At 43.8% G+C, this 26,970-nt stretch overlaps 1 protein-coding gene across 3 annotated transcripts in view; it reads left to right on the top strand.

Annotated features, from left to right (window-relative positions):
• LOC134585740 (NXPE family member 2-like) overlaps positions 1–26,970 on the top strand; it is a 233,942-nt gene that overhangs the window by 124,783 nt on the left and 82,189 nt on the right. For all 3 annotated transcript variants that reach the window (XM_063441203.1, XM_063441201.1, XM_063441202.1), the window contains 2 exons: positions 2,072–2,799; positions 15,263–15,324. In XM_063441203.1, the coding sequence (XP_063297273.1) occupies positions 2,072–2,799; positions 15,263–15,324 (790 nt within the window). The remainder of the gene's footprint in view (positions 1–2,071; positions 2,800–15,262; positions 15,325–26,970) is intronic.

Below are 26,970 nucleotides of genomic sequence, written 5' to 3'. Positions count from 1 at the left end.
GTTTCGTCTGTCGCGGTCTTCATGATCCGCTATTTTCGCCGCGAGTGCATTCAGTCTTGTGTCAAATGCTTCATATCCTGAGGCCAGGTTGTTGTGTGCAGCGATTATTTCTTCCGTCTTTTCTTCTAATTGGGAAGTGCGCTCGCATATCACTTTAATGTCCATGCGGACATCTCTGGCCAATTTAGAAAATTCAGCCTGCAGGTTATTCTGTAGGTCTTGCATCATTCTTTGCATGGCTGTCTCTGATGCCGGTATCGTGGGATCCAGAGAAATTGAGGTGCTGTCACTCCGTTCGGAGTAAGCTGTAGGGGAGTTAGGGCCTTCGGCGCCATTTTGAGGCTTACCGCACGGTGGTGTGAGTGCCGCGATTCGCAGTTCCGCCGGTCGGATTTTCGTTTTTTTTGCTGAGCGGTGTGACATGGTCGGTGTAGAGCTCACCAGTGCTGGTATGTGTGGGTCTCTTCTTCGGGTATGCTATTATAATCGCTGTTTTTCGGTTACCCCCGACGGAGCTGATCTCTCACGCGTCCAGTCTCGTGAGTAGCCAGGCCACGCCCCAATTGTATAACTATTTTTAATTGCTTTTATTTTATATACTATACATTGTTTGTGTTGGATTCACCTGACATCCAGTTTTGGTCTTGTGGATTCTGTACATCTCAAGAGGATGTGTCACCTCATACAGTGACACCCAGCCTTCTTACCTCAGAGCCAGGATTGTAAGGCTCTGTCAAAGGTGAGCTTAACATTTATAAATAGGTTAAGTGAATAAGCCCCAGACTATCTACATTATTGCATGTTTATCTCTTTCCTCATATATATCTGGAGTATATCTGTCCCTAATCCAGGAGAGGTGTTATGCTTCCCTTAAGAGCATAAATGTGCTCTCTAGTGAGCCAGTTGTATACAGGCTCATGTCCATGCAAGTTGTTATAAATCACTATCTACAACACAAGATTTTTTTACCATCTGCACTATATATATTTCTTATGCTCTTATATTTGATATACTCCGTTTAATTACATACTCCCTGTTGTATTATATTATCGAGGGGTAAGTGTTGTCCACAAGTTTTATCTTTTTAAATGCTCCACTCCAATATAGGCTCACCACCTATATAACACCTTTTTGTATTTTCAGATAAACCCAATTTAAAAAATGTACAATTAAATGAATGCATGATTTTCATATGGGTATATCTAAACTCAACCATAATATTTGTATTTTTATTTTTGGCTGTGAAGTGTTCCTTTAAGATTGCAACAATAACAATTTAGATTGGATGTTTCTACCATATAAAGATCTTATGATAAATGCAAACAATTCAACAATTAGGAGAAAACCAAATGTGTAAATAAAATATCAAAGCATTCAGAAAAATATTAAAACCAGCAAGCCTTATTGTCCATGATGAAGTATTTCTTAAATAACTTCCCAGAAGTTAACTTACTATATTTTACTTTAGTAATCATTTTTCCCTGGAGATACTCTGTAGATTTCTTTGGGGACAGGAAATTTAGTGACGATATAAGGTTTATCTAGATTTAACCCCTTAAAGACACAACTTCTGGAATAAAAGGGAATCATGACGGAATATTTCTGTCATGTGTCCTTAAGGGGATAAAGAAGTTCATAATTCTGGGAGGGGAACAGAGATAAATCCCCACTACTCACCCAGAGAAAAAATAAATGAATTGGAGGCCAAGGGCTAATTTGATCTAAAATGTTAAATTCACTTTGAATAAATACTTTAGTAAATTCACGCTTTCTGAGAATATTAACTTCTATTCTTACCTGAAGAGGTCTTCATAACTGGTTCATTTAGATACCTGTGCCTAATGCCTTTCCTTCCTTCACCAAAAAAACAATTCATGTTACTCTACACGTTTCCATCTGGAAGCATTTGAATATTTCCGTACCTATTTTATTCCAATTTCTTGAGAAAATTGTATTTTATGACACTGAGTTAAATTTGAAAAAAATGTAAACTGCAATTTCCATTGTATAGTAACATTTTGGAATTTGAAGATATATTTAAACATGTTTTCCTTGTCTAAATAATTTGCAGATTAATCTGGAAGATAAGTTTCAAAGGTGTGCTGCAGCAGCTCTAAAAATAAAGAAAGAACCAGTGAAGGAAGAGAAAGAATTACCGGTTATAAGTGCACTCCAAAGCAAAATAAATAACATCTTTCATAACATTGAAAAACATATTCCCACTGTCAGATTGACTTCCTTCAATAGAAGTACAAGTGCGAGGAATAGTAAAGCTTTTATATCAAACCCTAGAGCACAGTATTGCATCGGGGAAGACCTTGTGGTCCAGCTTGACATGTATGACTACATCAACAAAAGGAAGACATATGGAGGAGACTTTATTAGATCAAGACTCTTTTCTCAAGAGCTTGGAGCCTCTGTGTCTGGAAAAGTGGAAGACTTGAATAATGGATCCTACTTTGTCCACTTCCCTTTATACTGGGAAGGCAATGTACAGGTGTCTTCTATGTTATTTCACCCAAGTGAAGGCATCTCAGCTCTATGGAGGTCTAGACATTCAAGTTTAGGTGTTTTAGGGTTCCAAGGAAAATTTGAAAACTTTACTCAAAATGCAGTAACTGAGTGTCACTTCAAACTTAATACAACAAAGGAGGTTTGTGAGTACCTGGATCCAGATGACGAAGAGGCATTTTACTGCATCAAACCGTCTGATCTACCATGTGACTCTTTGACAGATATGAAGGCAGTTAACCTTTTTTCTTCATATCTCACTAAAGAGGAAGCAAAACTGTTTCAAAGGTAAAATTGTCTCCTTTAAACAAGTGTTCTTGAATTTTCAGTTTCCTTTATGCAGCATCATATTTTTTGCAAAATGTTTCTAATTATGAATTTGAGCATGATCTTTATTGTGGCTTAATCTTAGACAGATTACTGGATTTGCATATTTGAAACAATACAGAATACGTAAAAATAACAGAAGCCAAGCAAGTAGGAGAGTGTTTGAGCTATGACATTCAGCCACATCCTATACCCCCTCCCCGCACTCATACTGTTAGTTAGAAGCCTGGAACCAGGTACAGCTCTCTAATTAGGCTATTTACCCCTGTCCTGTCATACCAGTAGCACTGTTCCCTCTCCTCCTGTCTTTCACCGGGGCCCAGATATTGCGGCCCCAGAGCTGGGGCTGCTGCATGTGCTGCCTTATGGTAGTGCCAGCCATGACTATCCCCAATAAACCTGCTGTTACTTGAGGCTTTTAGGGCAGTGCCTGTGTGACCACGATAACAGGCCTGCTGCTGTCTGAAATGCAATGGCCCGGATTTCAGTAAATAATATATACACACACATTAACATAAACTGCCTAGTAGAAACACTGCATATTAGACACACACTGCCAAATAGAAACACACTGCCAAATAGAAACACACTGCCCAATAGACACACAACTGCCTAACAGACACACACACTGCCCAATAGACACACAACTGCCTAATAGACACACAAACTGCCTAAAAGAAACACTACATAATAGACACACACTCACACTGCCAAATAGAAACACACTGCCAAATAGAAACACACTGCCCAATAGACACACAACTGCCTAACAGACACACACACTGCCCAATAGACACACAACTGCCTAATAGATACACAAACTGCCTAAAAGAAACACTACATAATAGACACACACACACACTGCCTAATAGACACACTGCCCAATAGATACATACACTGCCCAATAGACACACACACTGCCTAATAGACACACACACTGTCTAAAAGACACATTGCCTAATAGACAGACAAAACTGCCAAATAGACACACACTGCCCAATAGACGCACAACTGCCTAACAGACACACACACTGCCCAATAGAAACACTGCATAATAGACATACACACTGCCTAATAGACACACTCCCAAATAGACAAACACACAGCCCAATAGACACACAACTGCCTAATAGAAACACTGCCCAATAGACACACACACTGCCCAATAGACACACACACTGCCCAATAGACACACACACTGCCTAATAGACACACACACTGCCTAATAGAAACACTGCATAATAGACTCACACACTGCCCAATAGACACACACACTGCCTAATAGACACACACACTGCGTAATAGAAACATTGCCTAATAGAAACACTGCCTAATAGAAACACTGCCTAATAGACATACACAAGTGTCTAATAGACACACACACACACTGCCTAATAGACACATTGCCTAATAGACACATACAACTGCCTAATAGACACATACAACTGCCTAATAGACACACACAACTGTATAATAGACACACACTGCCTAATAGAAACACTGCATAATAGACTCACACACTGCCCAATAGACACACACACTGCCCAATAGACACACACACTGCCTAATAGACACACACACTGCGTAATAGACACATTGCCTAATAGAAACACTGCCTAATAGACACACTGCCAATAGAAACACACACGTGTCTAATAGACACACACTGCCTAATAGACACGTTGCCTAATAGACACATACAACTGCATAATAGACACACACAACTGTATAATAGACACACACACTGCCCATTACATACGCTGCCTAATAGACACATACACTGCCCAATGGACAAACACTGCCTAATACATACATACACTGCATAATAGATAGACACACTGCCTAGTACACACTCACTGCTCAATACATACACACTGCCCAATAGGCACACACTGCCTAAGAGACACACACAGTGCCTAATAGAAACACACACTGCCTAACACATACATACACTACTAGAGATGTCCCGAATAGTTCACTGGCGAACATAGCTTGATCGCGTTCGCCACGGCGGGTGAACATATACGATGTTCGGTCCGCCCCCTATTCGTCATCATTGAGTAAACTTTGACCCTGTACCTCACAGTCAGCAGACACATTCCAGCCAATCAGCAGCAGACCCTCCCTCCCAGACCTTCCCACCTCCTGGACAGCATCCATTTTAGATTCATTCGAAGCTGCATTCTTAGTGAGAGGAGGGACAGTGTAGCTGCTGCTGATTTAATAGGGAAATCGATAGCTAGGCTAGTGTATTCAGTGGCAACTACAGTCCTGAAGGACTCATCTTATCTCTGCTGTAAGGACAGCACCCCAAAAAGCCCTTTTTAGGGCGAGAAAATCAGTCTGCTTTTTTTTTTATGTGTAATCTAATTGCAGTTGCCTGCCTGCCAGCGTGTGTGTCAGGCTCACAGCGTATACTGTGCCCACTTGCCCAGTGCCACCACTATATCTGGTGTCACAATAGCTTGCATTTAAAAAAACCAAAAACTTTTTTGACTGTGATATAATAGCAGTCAGTTTCCTTCCCACGTGTGCGTTTCAGGGCCTGCCAGGGCACAGTGTCACACCAGTGCAACTCATATCTGGTGTAACAGTAGTGTACATAAAAAAAAAAAATAGAAATTTGACTGTGAAATAATAGAAGTCAGTTTCCTTCACACGTGTGCGTTTCAGGGCCAGCCAGGGCACAGTGTCACACCAGTGCAACTCATATCTGGTGTAACAGTAGTGTACATTTAAAAAAAAATACAATTTTGACTGTAATAGATTGAATAGCAGTTAGTTGTCTGCAAGCGTGTGTGTCAGGCCTACAGCGTCTAATCTGCCAACTTCTGCCAGTGCACAGTGCCACTCATATCTGTTGTCACAGTAGCTTGCACGCATAGTACCACTAATTGGAAAAAAAATTACAGGCAGACGCACGCCACCCCGCAGGGGCCGTTGTGGTCGTGGTGCTGTGATTCCCTTTGGCCCTAGAATAATGCCCAGTGTTCAGAGGCTATGTACCCTGAACTCAAAAAGTTCTGAGGACATAGTTGACTGGCTAACACAGGACACCCAATTTTCGACAGCTTCCGCTTGGAACCTTGACGCACCATCCTCCTCCAGCTTAGCTTCGGGCACCTCTCAAGTTACCACTCGTCCGCCTGCCGCCACCACCAACACTAGCACCACAGCCGCTTCACTTGATATGTCAGAGGAGCTATTTACACATCAGTTGGAAGAAATGAGTGATGCGCAACCATTATTGCCAGAGGATGTAGATAACAGGGATATGTCACAGTCAGGAAGCATTACACACATGGACGTACGGTGTGATGATGATGATGTTGTACCCGCTGCTGCTTCCTTTGCTGAGTTGTCAGATACAAACAAAGCGGTTGATGATGACGATGCGTCTGTGGGTGTCACGTGGGTGTCCGCTAGAAGAGAAGAAGAACAGGGGGAAGGTTCAGATGGGGAGACAGAGAGGAGGAGGAGACGAGTTGGAAGCAGGGGGAGGATGTCGCAAGGAGCTAGTGGCACAGTCAGACAGCATGCATCGGCACCCGGGGTCAGCAAGACAGCGCGCCAATAAACGCATGCTGTTGCCACCACCAGAATGCCGTCATTGCAGAGCTCAGCAGTGTGGCATTTTTTTGTGTGTCTGCCTCTGACAACAGCAATGCCATTTGCAACCTGTGCCAAAAGAAAGTCGTGGGAAGTCCAACACCCACCTAGGAACAACTGCTTTGCGAAAGCACATGATCACACATCACAAACGCCTATGGGATCAACACATGAGTACAAGCAGCTCGCAAACTCAAAGCCACCATCCTCCTCCTGGTCCAGCATCTTCAGCCACGTCAACCACTGCTGTCCTCCTTGCCCCCTCTCAACCATCCGCCACTCCGTCTCTCGCCTTGAGCAGTTCCTGCTCATCTGCCCACAGTCAGGTGTCTGTCAAGGACATGTTTGAGCGTAAGAAGCCAATGTCACAAAGTCACCCGCTTGCCCAGCATCTGACAGCTGGCTTGTCTGAACTCTTAGCCCGCCAGCTTTTACCATACAAGCTGGTGGAGTCTGAGGCATTCCAAAAATTTGTAACTATTGGGACAACGCAGTGGAAGGTACCCGGCCGAAATTTCTATGCACAAAAGGCAATCCCCAACCTGTACTCGATTGTGCAAAAGGAAGTAATGGCATGTCTGGCACACAGTGTTGGGGCAAGGGTCCATCTGACTACTGATACCTGGTCTGCAAAGCATGGTCAGGGCAGGTATATCACCTACACTGCGCATTGGGTAAACCTGCTGACGGCTGCCAAGCATGGAATGCGTGGCTCTGCAGAGGAGTTGGTGACACTGCCACGACTTGCAGGCAGGCCTGCTGCCACCTCCTCTACTCCTCCTACTCCATCCTCTTCCATAACCTCCTCGGCTGAGTCCTCTTCTGCTGCTGCGTCTTGCTCCAAATCAACGGCACACCCCCAGCTCCCCAGGTACTATTCCACATCCCGGATACGGCAGTGTCACGCCGTCTTGGGGTTGACTTGCCTGAAAGCAGAGAGTCACACCGGACCAGCACTCCTGTCCGCCCTGAACGCACAGGTGGATCAGTGGCTGACTCCGCACCAACTGGAGATCGGCAAAGTGGTTTGTGACAACGGAAGAAATTTGTTGGCGGCATTGAATTTGGGCAAGTTGACACATGTGCCGTGCATGGCACATGTGTGTAATCTGATCGTACAACGCTTTGTGCATAAGTACCCAGGCTTACAGGATGTCCTGAAGCAGGCCAGGAAGGTGTGTGGCCATTTCAGGCGTTCCTACACGGCCATGGCACACTTTTCAGATATCGAGTGGCGAAACAACATGCCAGTGAGGCGCTTGATTAGCGACAGCCCGACACCTTGGAATTCAACACTCCTAATGTTCGACCGCCTGCTCCAACAAGAAAAAGCCGTTAACGACTATTTGTATGACCGGGGTGCTAGGACAGCCTCTGCAGAGCTGGGAATTTTTTTGCCACGTTACTGGACGCTCATGCGCAATGCCTGTAGGCTCATGCGTCCTTTTGAGGAGCTGACAAACCTAGTCAGTCGCACCGAAGGCACCATCAGCGACATCATACCATTTGTTTTCTTCCTGGAGTGTGCCCTGCGAAGAGTGCTGGATCAGGCCGTAGATGAGCGTGAAGAGGAAGAGGAAGAGTTGTGGTCACCATCACCACCAGAAACAGCCTTATCAGCATCGCTTGCTGGACCTGTGGCAACGCTGGAAGAGGATTGTGAGGAAGAGGAGTCAGAGGAGGAATGTGGCTTTGAGGAGGAGGAGGAAGACCAACCACAACAGGCATCCCAGGGTGCTCGTTGTCACCTATCTGGTACCTGTGGTGTTGTACGTGGCTGTGGGGAAGAACATACCTTCAGTGAGATCACTGAGGACGAGGAATGGGACATGAGTAGCTCGGCATCCAATCTTGTGCAAATGGGGTCTTTCATGCTGTCGTGCCTGTTGAGGGACCCTCGTATAAAAAGGCTGAAGGAGAACGACCTGTACTGGGTATACACGCTACTAAACCCCCAGTATAAGCAGAAAGTGCCTGAAATGTTACCGAATTACCGCAAGTCGGAAAGGATGCTGCAGTTCCAAAATCAATTAAAAAGTATGCTTTACACAGCGTATAAGGGTGATGTCACAGCACAACGGGAATCTAACAGGGGAAGAGGTGAAAGTAATCCTCCCACGACCACGCCGACAAGGACAGGACGCTTTACAGACGTGTTGTTGATGGAGGACATGCAGAGCTTTTTAAGTACTACGCATCGCCACAGCCCTTCGGGGTCCACCCTCAGAGAACGACTCGACCGACAGGTAGCAGACTACCTCGCCTTAACTCCAGATATCGACACTCTGAGGAGCGATGAACCCCTTGACTACTGGGTGTGCAGGCTTTACCTGTGGCCTGAGCTATCCCAATTTGCGATAGAACTTCTGGCCTGCCCCGCTTCAAGTGTCCTGTTAGAAAGGACCTTCAGTGCAGCAGGAGGTATTGTCACTGAGAAGAGAAGTCGCCCAGGTCAAAAAAGTCTAGATTACCTCACCTTGATTAAAATGAATGAGGGATGGATCACGAAGGGACTGACAGTGGGCGATACATTCGACTAAAAAAGGCCTGATGAGGGGGACGTAACAGGGATTAAACTGATAAGAATAGTACTACTTAACACACCACTCCTATCTGGTGGCACATTAGATTGCACGCGCAGTGCCCCAAATTTGAAGTAGGAGGACCGACCAAGCATCTTTTTCCATCTCCCGGTTCCTAAAATCGATGCCATATACACGTCCCCTGATAGGGGACGTAACAGGGATTACGCTGATAGGAATAGTACTACTTAACACACCTTATAATAATGCAGAGAGAGGCAACGCAGAGAGAGGAGTCTGGAGAAGAGGAGTCAGAGGAGGAAGGTGGCTTTGAGGAGGTGGAAGACCAAACACAGCAGGCGTCCCAGGGGGCTTGTTGTCACCTTTCGGGGACCCTTGGTGTTGTACGTGGCTGGGTGGAGGAAGAGACCTTCAATGACATCAGTGAGGACAAGGAACGGGACATGGCTAGCTTGGTATCCAACCTTGTGCAAATGGGGAGTTTGCGGTTGTGCAAATGGACTGTTTGCGGTTGTTTGCGGTGCGTTAAACGGGGAGTTTGGTCTGTCACTGTGAAGCGGGCGTAACCCTTACACTACCTGATCGATGCCTCATCATACCTGATGTTTAAAGCACGTTATTCCAAACAATTTAGGAATGTTAGGTGATTTATGCCCTTTATGGATTAAAACCAGACTCTGCATCAACTGTGTAATTTTCCATGGGAGTTTTGCCATGGATCCCCCTCCGGCATGCCACAGTCCAGGTGTTAGTCCCCTTGAAACAACTTTTCCACCACTATTGTGGCCAGAAAGAGTCCCTGTGGGTTTTAAAATTTGCCTGCCTATTGAAGTCTATGGCGGTTCGCCCGTTCGCGAACATTTGCGGAAATTCGCGCTTGCCGTTCACAAACAGAAAATTTTATGTTTGCGACATCTCTATACACTACCTAAAACACACACACTGCCTAATACACACACTCACTGCCTAAAACATACATACACTGTCTAATATGCACACAAACACACACACAAACACACACACAGCAAGCAGCACTCCATTACATACACTGGTGGGGGTTTGAAGAACTCCAAGCAGCCCATTAGAAATACCTCTCTCAGACAGGAGACGGCAGCTCCTGGATGCTGAGCCCTTGTGGTACCCTGCTCTTCAGGAGCCGGCTGTCTATATCTTGCCTGAAGCCGACTGTTCACATCTTGCTGCGGGGGCAGGAGATGAGCAGTGTAGTTACTACTTCCGCCTGGCAGTGCTTTTCCGCTGACATATGTTTACGTGGGGGCATTCCAGAAATCTAGCAAAGCTGCTGAGAGTGCCCCCTCGAGCTTATTGGTCGCGGGCAATTACCAATTAAGCATGGGGAAATGCACGGAGGGGAGGTAGGGAATAATTTAGGGGCACCTGTCTCCCTTTAGCGGCCCCCATGGGAGGACTGTGATAAGCAGCATAGGAGCATGCTTTGACAGGAGCAGCAAAATGCAGCCCCTGTCAAAGTGCTGCCTGGAGCCATGGCCCCACCGGGATCTATGGACGGGCGAACCCTAAGCTTCGCCATAAACTCAGTGCTTAAAGGCCACAGGCAGCACATCCCCCCCATTTACACAACACTGCAAACAGCTACCACACACACAATCCATCCCAGACAAAACATACACATGCTCAGAGAAACATACATACAGATACATGGATACTCACTGTCAGACACACACTCTCAGGCACACACAGGTAGACAATGCAAGATACACTGAGCAATACACACAGCCAGATAAATACACATTGTGACTGATTTTTTTTAAACGCCCAACCAAAATGAAAATGTCTGTTCCAATAACCCCTTAACACCAGCACTTATGTGTACACAACTGCCAGGCTACTCAATCAACATAATTGCAAATTTAAACTTGTTTATATCAAATTATGCTATAACTACAGTCAGAGAGCTCACAACACAGCGGCATACTGAGCTTCAACAATGTAAGACTCTAAACGATGAATACAGAGAGTAGCTCTCTATATCCAATGCTGCAAACCTGCCCTTCAATATATCTACATCTTCTTATACACACACAAGTAAAAAAATTTTCACTAATGGTGTTAGTGGGGGCCTCATGTTTGAGCTTCGCTTAAGGCCTCGCCAAGTCTAGAGCTGCCGCTGCATGGAATTTCATAGACAAACTGGGCCGAGGAGCATGCAGCCATTCTACCATTAATGGTAGGTTGAGAAGGAAGTCCTCTGTGCATCTCCATCCCACATGTTACTTAATTCTTCATTTACAAACCAAATTTGATTGCAATAATCTAATTTAGCTTGCAATTGTCAAAATCATCTATACATAATTCAGGGATATGGGAGTATACTTTGAAGATTGTGTACTGTTAGTGGAGTTAAAGTAATACTCCAAGCACCATGACCACTGCAGTACACTGTTGGCGCAAGGAGTGCCATCTTCTGGATAGAGAGAGGACTGGCTAGGGTAAAGGATAGGACTGGCGCCAGAAGACACAAACACATACCGTACACATACTGTTACGCACACACTCCAACTCATACACAAATACACACTGTTAGCCACACTAATACACGCACCACTACACCTGCGGCTACCTACACTGTTACAAACACACATTGCTGCACATACTCTACACACTGACACACAGACATACATACACACAGGCATGCAATCGGACATTTCATGCCCACCTCCTATAGAATGTAAGCTCGTTTGAGCAGGGTCCTCTTCAACCTATTGTTCCTGTAAGTTTATTTGTAATTGTCCTATTTATATTTAAATCCCCCTCTCATAATATTGTAAAGCACTACGGAATCTGTTGGCGCTATATAAATGGCAATAATAAATAAATAAAAATAAATTTACAAACGCTACTACACATGCACACATTACACATACATATGCATACACACATGCATGCACTCATTCTGTATGTGTGTATTCCTAACACTATAGAGCCATCCTTCATACCCTTTAATCACGTACCCGATTCCAGCGCCTCAAAAAATGCAAAGATTTACATTGCAGGGCTAAGTGGGACAGGGACACTGCACCCAGGCCACTTCAATGAGCTGAAGTGGTCTGGGTGCCTATAGTATCCCTTTAACCAGCCTTTTTTAGTATTAGTTTTGGGAGGGAGAATTTGGGGCATCTGAGAATTTTGTGCCTAGAAGTGCTTGTGATGTAAATCTGGCTATGCAATGGACAGCACAAGGACACTCCTTGCACAAGCTGTAGTGGTTATGGAGTGTTTCTTTATTAGTAAAAAGTATGCAAATGTTTCTGTGAGATAGTATAAAATAGAGCAAAGTTCAAATGGTTGTGTTTTGGAGGGTTTAATTTAGAGTTTAATTTGTTTAGGAAATATGGTTTATTCTTGTTTCTCTGAAGCAGTTACATATGTAATGGAAATTTTGTTTTTATTTTCCTTATTTGTTTTATTCAGATTATTTTGAATGTTGAGTTGTTTATTTAAGCAATATGGCACTTCATAGCACTTTATAGATCTTTGAGCACTTTTTTGCTTTTTAATAAAAGCTACCAATATAGAGTTGGATTTACCTATTTGTTGGTAATGATTAACCTGCTATAGCATGTGTATTGTAAGCATGTGCAAAATACTGCAATTTAAAATGATGTCTAACTATATTACAATATTATCTAAAATATATTGTAAATAAGTACAACGTTTGTTCACACATAAAGTACGTCAGCTTGTTGTATACATTATTTTGGATATGGGAGTGTACCTTAGAGATCAAGTATGCACACTTTTTCTATGAAATATATTTAATATATATTTTAATTTAACTGGATACTTCTCCAGTTTTTGGCTGCCATTCAATATTTTTGGATAAGCTTTTCAAATGAATTTATATTTTGAAAAATATTTTAATAATTAGATTTATTTAATATATACAAACATATTTTTTTTCAAATAATTAATATAATATATGTATATATAATATATATGCTACATTTTTGATATATTAAAATAATTTTAAAAGTTTATACAACAATATTAAATTATTTGAAAAGATTAAACAAAAATATTAAATAAAAGCATATGAATGTAACAAGAAAACAGAACTTACCCCTATAAAGTAAAATTAAAAGTATAATGTCAGCTAAAGGGACACTGTAGTCACTATAATCATTTCATCTCATATAGTTTCTGGAGTGCCCTAATACTGTCTCTCCATTCAGTGTTAAACCGTTTTTAAACACTGTATAATGCTCTGTGTCCACAGTCAACACAGCATCCACTGGCGGTATGGCGAATACAGATAGTACATGTAGTGAAACATTGAACATACAGACTCCAAGCACCATGACCATTTAAAATCACTGAAGTGATTGTGTGCCTGGAGTAACTTTTTTTTTATAGAGATGTTACCAATCAGTATGTTATTCTAGTCAATAGAATCCCCCTCCTTTGCGCCCTTCCTCCCTGGTAAAATAAAGGGTTAAAACCCCTTTATTTACTTACCTTTTCCCAGTGCCGATATCCCTTGGCGCTGGGTCAATGCTCCATCCCCTCTTCCGTCCCGCGACGAGCGGGTCTAATGCACTGCAAATGCCGCACCCTCATTAGACCTCCCCATAGGAAAGCATTAAATCAATGCTTTCCTATGGAGGAAAATCTGATGCTGGAGGTCCTCATGCAGAGCGTGAGGACGTCCAGCATCAGATACCAAGAGCAAAGATCTGTTTCAATTCAGAAAGCCCTCTTATGGCTGCCTGGTAGAAAGCCACTGAGGGCAGACAGTTACTATGGATCTGCAATGTTTTACATTGCAGCACTAAGTGCAAAAGGAACATTGCACTCAGACCACTTCAATGAGCTGAAGTGGTCTGGGTGCCTACACTGTCCTTTTAATCATTAAAAAAAGACACAAAAAGGGACCATATAGATCATGCTCAATATAGATTAAACTCATCTCATTGTGGGCTGATATTTTTTTTGTACCAAAATTGATATTTTGATTAAATGCATGACATAGAGTTCATAACTTAACACAGTGTAAAAATCAGAATATCGGGGAGTGTTATATTATAAATAATTGCACAGTCACAGTAACCAGAGGTTATTGGGGTGTAGGTAAACTGTATAGATGTAGAGAGAAACATTTTCAAACCACTCATATTTAGTTTGGCAGTATAACATTATACTGTATCAATTGACAAATGCCTTTGGATTTGTTGAAGTAAGCTTCTGATCAGGGCCGGACTGGGGATACAAAGCAGCCCTGGAAAAAAAAAATCTATGCCAGCCCCATAAGTCATTGCCCCATATATTGCCGTATGTAATATGTAAGGCAATGTCTTGCCACCCCAGATGGTTGAGTAATATATATATATATATATATATATATATATATTTCTTTTTCTAATATATAATATTGGTCCTTTTAATTTAATAATACATTACGCATACTCACATGCAGTGTTTACATTGCTTCCTAGTGACACCTCTAGTGACAGTCACTCAGACAGTCACTAGAGGTGCTTCCTGTGTCAGTGCTGCACAGCGTGATTGCACAGTGTGCAGCACCTTTGCAGCCAATCCTATGGCAGAGCATTGGATTGGCTCAGATCATCATGCTTGATGATCTCAGCCATAGAGGCAGGGCCAGTCGAGGGGAGACCAGCACAGCGTGGGGAGAAAAAAAAAGGTGAGTAAAAACACTTTTTAAATACACACAGACACACGGATACACCATGACACAGACACACAATGACACAGACACACACACAATGACACACGCACACACACAATGACACACACACACAATGACACAGACACACACAATGACACAGACACACACACACACCATGACACAGACACACACACACACCATGACACAAACACATACACACACACACACCATGACACAGACACACAATGACACAGACACACACACACAATGACACAGACACACCATGACACAGACACACACACACACAATGACACAGACACACATAATGACACAGACTCACACATAATGACACAGACACACACAAAATGACACAGACACACACAAAATGACACAGACACACACACAATGACACACACATAATGACACACACACAATGACACAGACACACACACACACAGTGTTTTAGTAAAATGTGTTTGCAATTCAAATAAATTGTATAAAGCTGCACTTTTTTCATTTTATGAAATAAATCTGTCATGTACAGTACACATATTTTGAGTTATTAATGAAAATATTAAAAACGTTTATGTTATTTTTGTTGAAGGTCCAATATTGCTGTTGAAATTCCTAAAAATTTCAAGGTCATTAATGTTGAAAATTGTAAAAGTAAGTATTTTTAAAATTCCTCTTCTTTTTGTTTTCTATTTTAATTATGTACTTACAAAAATGTATTTACATTAATGTGCTGCCTATTACACTGGATTGCCTCTAAAAAATTCCAAGACAAGCAAAATAATCAAAAGGTGTCTCAAACACAAAAATTACATTAAGTGCACGTGCAATGTGATAAATACACCAATCAGCCACAACATTAAAACCACTGACAGATGAAGTGAATAACAGTGATTATATTGTTACAATGACACCTATTAAGGAGTATGATATCTCAGTTAGCAAATTAATAGCCAGTTCTTGAATGTTATGTGTTAAAAGCAGGCAAAATGGTCAAGGAAAAGATCTGGCAAGTCAGAAATTAGCACCTACCAAAAGTGGTGCAAGGAAGGACAAGCGGTGATCCAGCGTTACAGTCATGGGTGCCCAAGGCTCATTGAGGCACAAGGGGAACATAACCTAGCCCATCAGAGTTACTGTAACTCAAATTGTTAAACAAAAAAAAGCGTATTTCTGGCCATGATAGAAAGGTGTCAAAACAGTGTATCACGGTTTGCTGGGCATGGGCTGCATGGCCGCAAACAGGTCAGAGAGCCCATGATGACCCTTGTCCACCACCGAAAGCGCCTTCAAAGGGGAAATGAGTGTCAGAACTGAACCATGAAGAAACGGAAGAAGGTTGCCTAGCCTTACAAAAGTATTCTCCCCCTTGACTTTTTACCTATTTTGTTACATTACAGCCCTAAATTCAATGTTTTATTAATCTGAATTTTAAGTGATGGATCAGAACACAATAGTCTAAGTTGGTGAAGTGAAATGAGAAAAAATATATACATAAAACTATTTTTTAGAAATAGAAAACAGAAAAGTGGCATGTGCGTATGTATTTACCCCCTTTGCTATGAAACCCATAACAAGCTCTGGTGCAATTACCTTCAGAAGTCACATAATTAGTGAATTGATGTCCACCTGTGTGCAATCTAAGTGTCACATGATCACATACACATACGCACTTTTTTGGAAAGGCTCCAGAGGCTGCAACACCTAAGCAAGAGGCACCACTAACCAAAAACTGCCATGAAGACCAAGGAACCCTCCAAACAAGCAAGGGACAGTGTTGTTAAGAAGTACAAGTCAGGGTTAGGTTATAAAAAAATATCCAAATCTTTGATGATCCCCAGGAGCACCATCAATTCTATCATAACCAAATGGAAAGAACATGGCACAACAGCAAACCTGCCAAGAGACAGCCCCCCACCAAAACTCACGGACCGGGCAAGGAGGGCATTAATCAGCGAGGTAGCACAGAGACCTAAGGTAACCCTGGAGGAGCTGCAGAGTTCCACAGCAGAAACTGGAGTATCTGTACATAGGATGACAATAAGTCGTACGCTCCATAGAGTTGGGCTTTATGGCAGAGTGGCCAGAAGAAAGACATTACTTTCAGCAAAAAACAAAATGGCATGTTTTGAGTTTGCGAAAAGGCATGTGGGAGACACCCAAAATGTATGGAGGAAGGTGCTCTGGTCTGATGAGACTAAAATTTTACTTTTCAACCATCAAAGAAAACGCTATGTCTGGTGCAAACCAAACACATCACATCACCCAAAGAACACCATCCCCACAGTGAAACATGGTGGTGGCAGCATCATGCTGTGGGGATGTTTTTCAGCAGCCGGGACTTGGAAACTTGTCAGAGTTGAGGGAAAGATGGATGGTGCTAAATACAGGGATATTCTTGAGCAAAACCTGTACCACCCTGTGCGTGATTTGAGGCTAGGATGGAGGTTCACCTTCCAGCAGGACAATGACCCCAAACACACTGCTAAAACAACATTTGGGTGGTTTAAGGGGAAAAATTTAAATGTGTTGGAATGGCCTAGGCAAAGCCCAGACCTCAATCCAATAGAAAATCTGTGGTCAGACTTAAACATTGCAAACAAGTGCAAACCATCCAACTTGAAGGAGCTGGAGCAGTTTTGCAAGGAGGAATGGGCAAAAATCCCAGTGGTAAGATGTGGCAAGCTCATAGAGACTTATCCAAAGAGACTTGGAGTTGTGATTGCAGCAAAAGGTGGCTCTATAAAGTATTGACTTTAGGAGGGTGAATAGTTAAATGATGCAAATCCTCAAACAATCCATTTTAATTCCAGATTGTGAGGCAACAAAACACAAAAAATGCCAAGGGGGGTGAATACTTTTGCAAGGCACTGTATGTGTGTTGTTTACCTGTGTAAGAAATGGCATGAGGATGCACTATGGCAGTGATGGCGAACCTATGGCACACGCGGCCACAGGTTCGCCATCCATGCAGAGTAGGCACCTGCCTGCCCGAAACAGCAGGCGCCTACTCTGCTTCCGGGTCGGGAGGCAGGGGGAGGGATCTGTGAAGCAGCTCCCCAGTCCTCCCGCACGATGCTGTGTGGAGCGTTGCTGAGCGTTACCATGGCAACGCTCCACACAGCATCGCGCTTGAGGACAGGGGAGCTGCTTCATAGATCCCTCCCCCTGCAGTGCTTACCACCACCGGACCACCAGGGATGGCTGCCCCCCCCCCTACTTCATTAAAGGTAAGAAGGACGGGGGGGGGGGATACTGACACACAGCACCCCTACCCCCCAGCAGTACCCCTACCGCCCACAGCACCCCTACCCCCACCAGTACCGCTACCCCCCACACACAGTACCCCTACCCCCCAGCAGTCTGTCTGTATGTGTATTCAGCAGACTGTGTGTGTGTATTCATCAGTCTCTGTATTCAGCAGTCTTGTGTGTGTATTCAGCAGACTGTGTGTATGTATTCAGCAGTCTGTGTGTGTATGTATTGCATTTGTTGGAGATACTAATAAACATAAACTTAATTTTATCTATTTATATAATTATTTAAAATTTGTATCATTGAACTCTCTGTGTTCTTTTAACCCCTTAAGGACACATGACGGAAATATTCCGTCATGATTCCCTAAATATTCCAGAAGTTGTGTCCTTAAGGGGTTAAAACAAAAGTTATTAGTTCGGACAACAGTACGAGTTGCTTTTTCTAAACTTAAACCTCAGTATTTGGGTTTAATTGCCATATTGGCACTTTAAGGAAAAAAAAGTTGGTATGTATTGCGGTTTGGGCACTCGGCTCAAAAAGGTTCGCCATCACTGCACTATGGGAAGAAGGCAGACCAGCGGAGGAAGCGTTATGCTTTTAGGCAATGTTCTGCCAGGAAACCTTGGGTCCTGACATTCATGTGGATGTTACTTTGACATGTACTACCTACTTAGAAATTGCAGCAGACCACGTACACCCTTCCATGACCATGGTGTACCCTGATTGCAGAGGCATCTTTTAGCAGGGTAATGCACTCAGCCACACTGCAACAATTCTTCTTGGGGGACCTACACAATCTAAGTGTTAGGTTGGAAATCACAACAGGGTCTGGAAACCCTTATGCTGCTATGGTCTTATGCACCACAAATATTAATTCTGCTTTCCTTTGTCTCTATAATCAGCTGCTGGGAAAACCATAATGAAGTCACAAGACTCAGATATAAGTATTCGAAAGTTTTAATGTGTATTACATCGTATATATAAAACACAGTTTGTCTGAAACTGCTATGTTTATATAAAAAAGGGTTAATCCTAGAGGGACCTGGCACCCAGACCACTTCATTAAGCTGAAGTGGTCTGGGTGCCTAGAGTGGTCCTTTAACCAATTATGGGAGTCTCAGAACCGAAAGTGTAATTTTTCATATAACATTTGGAAATGCTGTTAGTTAGTCTCATGTTCACTGATGCTAGAGCCAGTCTTAGTTTTAAGAACCCAATTAAGAATTGCAGGTGCTAGAAAGAATGCTTTTTTTTTTGTCAAGTGCAGGATGTTTATTAAAAAGATAGCGAAAGCTGGAGTCAGGCGCAAGACACAAGAACAGAAAGATATTGTATGTTTCAAAAATGCGATTTTAACCCTTTCAAAGCATGAGTATCTTGTATTATATTCAGACCTACTGACCATATGGTCTTTCAAGCTATGCATACAGTAATACTCTAGCTACGTAAGATGTGGATTTTTACCACAATGCTCTGTGCAACACCTCAATTATTGAAGTTATGGGTTATTACAGAACTTGCGGCATTAGACAGCACTTTCCCAGTATTTGCGTGCAAAGTTTATGCTCTCATAAGCAAGTACCTCAGTTTCTTCAGCCTGCATGGCTTTTGGATAAACAGACGCAATTGCAAAATAGTTGGTGAGCAGGTCCCAAGAATCTGGTGGCACAAACACTCCAGGACGGTCTCTACAATCATAATAACACAAAGATCAATATGACATGAACAATTCCTAATAGGATACATTTATCATAATCAATTAATTAATTACCTGGGCTAAAAGTCAAATCAAAGCCTAAAGTTAAACACTTAACTAGTGTATCATGTATTTCTCTCAGCTTTGCTTATATTTCATGCAGTTTGTCTACAAAAAAAAAAAAGTTGACATCTTTTCCCTTTGGAACACTTTCGTATTGATTAAGAGAAGCATTCACTGTAAATAATTGGACAGATAAGTACTAAAACACTTTCTCAAGCAAGTGACTAACATACTAATTCTATACAGAATCTTAACATATACTTATGGGGTTAATTCCCAATTAAAACTTGATTCCTAAACGTAAACCTTGATTAAATTATCCCAATTAAAGCGGCACTGTCATGCCGAATGTACCTTTCCCCAATTACTTCCTCTTCTCTCCCTCTCTCAGGATCTGTTCTTATACTCTAGCCATCTGCTCTAGTTTTCTTTAAAACATAAGACAAAGTAGGGACTATTTTGTCTTATGTATTGTTCCTATGCTTGACCAGCTTTGACCCAGGGTAGGAACTAACTCCACTCCATGACCTGTGGTCAAAGCAATTTTCCCACTATTCTCACCTTGCTCCTGCTGCTTCATTTGGTGTTCGAACGTCAGCGAAACTACCAAATTTTGTCCTAAGAGAATGAGAACAGTTTGTCCATTTGTGTTAGGATGCAATTCGGGACTTTTGTTCAGGATCATAAATTTCATAAGAATGAATGAAATACTGATACTATTCGTGCAGCGGCAGCATCTTGCAGCCGCTTAGTAAATAGCTCCCTATTTCCCACGGTATCAGGGAACTATTTACTAAAAGGCTGAAAGACCTAAATTGATTTTTCAGCCAAATTTACAAATAGTAAGTAAAGATCACTTAGTATTAGTAATTAATCTGCCCCTACGCGTGGTATAGCTAGTGGCTTCTCACTGTTGTAAAAAAGACCCCCCGCTACTTTAATCAAGTGCCCCTTAGTGGGGCACCTATAAAAATAATTAATGGGGGGGACACTTTGTCCCAAGAGTGGGGGCCACTAAACTAAAGGGGGGACCTAATGTCCTCCCTCGGCCCCCACCCATAAGCGGCAAGTGGGGGCCACAAGATACAATAGGTTGAAGGACATAGTGCCTCCCCCCTTGCCATGGTACCTATTTGTTACGGACACTCCACAGACCAGTATTGGATTACATTATTTTAAGTTACTGAAGCCGGTTCCTTCGGTATTATTGTTACCTATACCCAATTACACGAACAACTAGGATTACATATTCATGTATACGAACTCAGACCACCCGGCCCTTGGCGTGTGCCGCCACTTAACCTTTTTCACCTTTGAAACAACCGAACGGATGACCACCGGGAAGCTGCGGTTTGCGGTTAACCACAACCTTAATTGACTGCCTCAGGGTGGCTTCGTTCGTCGTCTATTTTCACCGTACTCAAACTCCCGAACAATGACCACCTACGCTCCGGCGTGTGTCTTCAATCAGAACGTTGAGGCTGCGGTTAACCTAATTTCAGGGCGGTCTATGTTCAGTTCACGAAGGGCTGGGACAACCGGCCAGAGAGCGGTATTCGCACAGCATGTTACCCGAGTCCCGCTCACCTATTCACGGATAGAAAACATGGCCGCCATCTCGTGTTCAGGACAAAGAAACACGAAAGGACTTATATACAAGAGACTAGCTATACCGTTCGTGAGGTCTGAGCACTATTCGTCTATATGATGCGCTCAGACCTGAGCTATCCAATGAATGGTAGAATGTAAGGGATGCCTAGTAAAATGTTATAAATATGTATTTTATGCTATTTTTACATGTTGGAAATACACGTGGGATTCTGGACACTTGGAGATAATTGAATTGCCATAACCGTTGGAATCATTATCTCCAAGCTGGGCGGGGACTATTTCAAACGATGCAGGGTACTGTCATTGGTCAACTGTGTGTATTGTCCCTGTATCCCATCAGGTCCAGAGGGGGCTGTCCCTGGACCTGGGACTTTGCATAAATAACGCTGTCCCTGTGCCATTAAAGCCAGTTCGTGTTTGACCCTCAAATCGCAGCCTCGACTCGTTTTGTGGGAACCAGGGTATCCTAGCTATACCAGAGCTAGTGGGATTGCTTTATATTCACAGGATTCTGGTGGTCTGCTGAACGGAACAGCGCTTCTCTCTCTCCACACTTGGGAACCAGGACATCCAAGCGGTCCAGCCTTCAGCTAGCTTGGAGGTAACCGTAACACTGTTGTTGCCAATAGTGAGGAGATTGGGCATCTGGAAGTCCAGTCTCAGGGGGGCACACAGGCACCCTTCATCTCCAGCAATTTCGGCACTTTAGACGCCGGCCGCGGTAGCCCCGCCCCCTTTTATGACGCAGCGCAATTTCGGCGACGTCATGATGAAGTCACGGCCCGCCGAAAAAGTCAAACCAGGAAGTTTTGGGGGTGTGGACATCAATTGAAGTGGCAGGGTATAAAAGGTACTCACAGTGCAGTGAGTCATTGCCCTGTCGTGGTCTCAGCTTGTCTGTTCCCTCAGTGCATTTTCTGTAATTGTTTTTTGGTTATTGACTTGGCTTGTATTCTGACTTTGCTTCTCTCTCCTACCCTTGGACTCGGCTTGGCTTTCGCTTACCTGTCTTCTCGTTCCCTCGACCTCGGCTTGTTCCTGACCATTCTTTGTTTGTGTGACGTTAGTCCGGCCACTCTAAGGTCCAGTATACATCTTTATAGTTGTTAGTACTCTGCGTGTTGGATCCCTGTCTTGATCCTGACACCCCTAGCCCCCACCCCTTGTGCGGTGGGGGGGGGGTGATCTACTGTCCCATTCACCCCCAGCCCCCACCCATGTGCGGCGGGTAGGGACCCTAAGATACAATAGGGGGGTAGGACCTACTGTGCTGTTCCCCCCGGCTCATACGCATGAGTGGCAGGTGGGGGCCCTTAAGTTACAATGGGGGTTACCTGTTGTCTACCCCCTGGCCCCCACCCATGAGCGGTGGGTGGGGGCCCCTAAGTTACAATAGGTTACTATTGCCCACCCCCCCAGCCCTCACCCATGGGCAGCTAAGTTACAATAGGGGGAGGACCTATTGTCTCCCCTCAGCACCCACCCATGGATAGTGGGTGGGGGCCCAAGTGACAATGGGGGTATACCTATTGCCCCCCACACAGCACCCACTTATGGTTAATGGTTGGGGGTTAAATGTAAAAATTACCCCCCAGGTCACTAGGCGTTCCCCCTAGTCACCCCCTAAATTTAAAGCCTACCTACCCCCTCAGCCAAATAATTGTGAGGGGGGAACCAATACACCTAAGTACCTGAAAAAATAAATGAAATCATACTTACCATCAGAAGTTTTCTTTCTTTGAAAACCTTCTTTTTTCAGACCCAAAAAAAGGCCAAATAGGGGAGGATCCCACTAGCCGCACACAAGAGCGGTCGCAGTCACCAAGGCTCCGACAGCCTAGAGCTGAAAACTGCAGATATCAGCTGACCCACAACCCGCCTATAGACCTGCCGAACCCGCAGATTCCTTTCTTCCACACATAAGGCACGAAACGCAACAAGAGAGGCATCGCGGCCTACCACACAGGTGCACAACTAGGAGACCTCGCAGGAGAGCTGGCCACATGGCTGGAGACCAGTGTTCTATCAAATTCCCCTACCTCATGAAAATCCCCTACCCTCCTCGTCACTTCCGGTGAGGGAAATCATCTGGATCCTGTGCTGCACATGCGTGCTAGCACTCCTGCTACTCCTCCACAGCAAGGTCCTGTAAGGTAAGTAAAACTAGTTTTACACTTTCATTATAGTTAGTGCATTCACTAAGCTTAGGCACACGGGACATTTAGGGTTAAGTGAGGGTTTAAATTAGGGTTAGGTAAGTTATTTTAACCTCTCTCACACTCTATTGTTACCCTAACCCTTGGGGTAAGGGTTAAGATAAAGTGTGAAAAATCACTATTTAGAGATATTCCCCTAATGTGAACTATCACTAAATATGAACAAGTCCCTAATCCTAACCCTAATTTGAGCCCTAATATTCACCCTAAATGTCCCATGTCCTAAGCTTAGTGAATGCACTAACTATAATGAAAGTGTAAAACTAGTTTTACTTACCTTACAGGACCTTGCTGTGGAGGAGTAGCAGGAGTGATAGCACACATGTGCAGCACAGGATCCAGCTGATTTCCCTCACCGGAAGTGACGAGGGTAGGGGATTTTCACGGGTAAGGAAATTTGATAGAACACCGGCGCACAGCTTGATACCTCAGACTACTACACCCCCGAGGAGATGGGATGGAGGTCTCAAAAACCTGCCCCACACACACCCAAACTGCAGCGTGACATATGCCTCATGCTCCAAACTCCACCACCAGCATGTGCCCAGACCACCCAAGAGGCCTCACCAACAAAGTTAGTGGAAGAAGTATCTCTACAAAGCTTGGCAACAGCCAAAATAGAAAGGGAGGCCCCTGAGACCAGGGGGACAGGTACCCCAATGTCCAAACAGGATATTCAAGATATGCTGGCAGGAGTCCAGCGTAACCTCCATCAAATGTGGCAGGCAGACCTGAAGGGGACTCGCAGCTGAAGCGCAAACGGACACAGTCTGTACCCAGGCCACAGTGAAAGAGGAAAAAAGAAAACAGTATAAACCGTGGCGCTAGATAAAGCTGCTAGAACACACTAAGTGGGAATAATCCCACAAAATCCCACAGAGAAGTGGATGCAAACGGTAAAAGATAGTGTGCAGCGCAAATGTAAAATACCACAGAATAAAATGTGATGCATGCGCTGTGGTGGTATATATACCCAATAGATAACACACAAAATACCGCAGATATTTAACCAGAGATCAAATGCTGGAGGTTCCAATGGTATAACCCTTTTCTGACAGTCTGTTTTTCGGGTAGTGGTGTGTTGTGGCAAAGAAAAATCCAAGGGGTGTTCCTCTGTATGAAGCTTGTTCCTCAAAATGAAGAATGTAGAACAGGCACACCAATTACAAAGGTAAGTATTCTTATTTATTCATAAAAAATATAAAAGCTCTTACATGAAAGTTGTAATGATGCTGTGATGCTGTGATAATTGGCGACGGGGGCGGGTTGGAAGTACCCATTTCCCGCGCTAAAATGTACATTTAAATGTACGTGAAGCTTGTGTATGGTTACTGCACCTGAGGAAGACGACTTCGTTCGTCGAAACGCGTTGTGCTACTGAACAGCATCATTACAACTTTCATGTAAGAGCTTTTATATTTTTTATGAATAAATAAGAATACTTACCTTTGTAATTGGTGTGCCTGTTCTACATTCTTCATTTTGAGGAACAAGCTTCATACAGAGGAACACCCCTTGGATTTTTCCTTGCCACAACACACCACTACCCGAAAAACAGACTGTCAGAAAAGGGTTATACCATTGGAACCTCCAGCATTTGATCTCTGGTTAAATATCTGCCTCTGTTCATATATCTTGGGTATTTTGTGTGTTATCTATTGGGTATATATACCACCACAGTGCATGCATCACATTTTATTCTGTGGTATTTTACACAGCGAAAGAGGTGCAGACCCTACAACAAGGCCTGAACGACCTGAGAGAAACAGTACAACAGATGCAGGCCTCACACAACACCCTCAACAGGCAAGTCAATGTGCTTGATGACAGTGGGAGGAGGAATCGATACCCCTGGAAGAACTGCCTCATTTTATAATGCGCCTGGTAGCATCACTGTTACCGACAAGACAAGTAAAAAATGTCTCCTTCATGCACGCGGTCACCGCGACCTCATCTTAAGGTGCCAGACGCTAACAGACAAAATAGCCCTAATGGTCGCCATCAAGGGCAAAATGCTATATGAATTTGAAAAGTGCCCCATTGCCTTTTTTCAGAACTAAAGCAGGGCCACACTTGTATGAGCCTAAATCTTGAGCCTTGCAAGTCACCATTGGTGGGGGCTGGGGGGGGAGACAATAGGTCCCCCCCATTGTCACTTGGGTGCCCACCCACCACCTATGGGTGAGGGCTGGGGGGTGGACAATATGTCCCACCCCTATTGTCATTTAAAGACCCCCACCTGCCACTCATGGAAGGGGGAAAATTTTAACTTATTGCCCTCACTCTCCAACCATGGGTGGGGGCCAGGGTGGTGGACAATAGGTCCTCCCCTACTGTAACTTGAGGGCCCCCACCCACTACTCATGAATGAGGGCCTGGGGGTGGACAATAGGTCCCCCCCACTATTGTAACTTAAGGCCCCCATCCGCCGCTCATGGGTGGGGGATGGGATGGGAAAGTAGCTCCTCCCCCCATTGTATTTTAGTGTCCCCACCCACGGCTAATAGGTGGAGGCAGGTGGTGTGGACAATAGGACCCCCCTATTGTAACTTAAGGGCCCCCACCTGCTGCTCATAGAGAGGCCGGGGGTGTTAGGACAGTAGGTCCTCCCCCCTTTTGTATATTATGATCCCCACCTACCACGCATTGGCCACGGGGGAGGCAGTAGGTTCCCCATTATTGTTTCTTGGGGTCCCCAACAGCCGCTCATAGGTGTGGGCCGAGGGATGACACTAGGTTTAGTGGCCCCCACTCTTGGTGCATGATTAATTATTTTTGTAGGTGCCCCACTAAGGTTCACTTTATTAAATTAGTGGGGGTCTTTTTTACATCAGTAAGCAGCCACTGGCAGCTCAACGTTTAGTAGACATGCCCCTACTCTCGGCATTGCGCGTAGGGGCAGATTAATTACTAACACTAAGTGATCATTACTTTAGTATTAGTAAATTTGTCTGAAAGATAGCTCCCTGGTAATTAGGGAGCGATTTACTAAGCGGCTGCAAGATGCAGCCGCTGCATGAATAGGATCAGTATTTCATTCATTCAAATTAAATTCCGATCTAAACAAAAGTCCTGAATTGCGTCCTAACACGAATGGACGAAATTCTGTAGTTTCGCCAGCGTTCAAATGCCGAATGAAGCAACAGGGAAAAGGTGGGAATTGTGGGGAAATTGCTTTGACCACAGGAAATGAAGTGGACTTTGCTCCTCCCCTGGGTCAAAGCTTGGCAAGCGTAGGAAAAATACATAAGACAAAATAATCCCTACTTTGTCTTGGGTTCTAAAGAAAACTAGAGCATATAGGAAGAAATGAAGAACAGATCATGAGAGAGGTAGAGAAGAGGAAGCTATTCGGGAAATGTAAGTTCGACATGACCATGCCATTTTAATGAATTTAATACTCTTGGATTAACGTCTACAATTATAAGTTTTCAAAAGACTCATATATCAAATGTT

This window comes from Pelobates fuscus, chromosome 2 (genome assembly GCF_036172605.1).
Source record: "Pelobates fuscus isolate aPelFus1 chromosome 2, aPelFus1.pri, whole genome shotgun sequence".
NCBI lineage: Eukaryota > Metazoa > Chordata > Amphibia > Anura > Pelobatidae > Pelobates > Pelobates fuscus.
The sequence above is the reverse complement of the archived record's forward strand: the minus strand, read 5'-3'. Positions and strand labels throughout refer to the sequence as shown.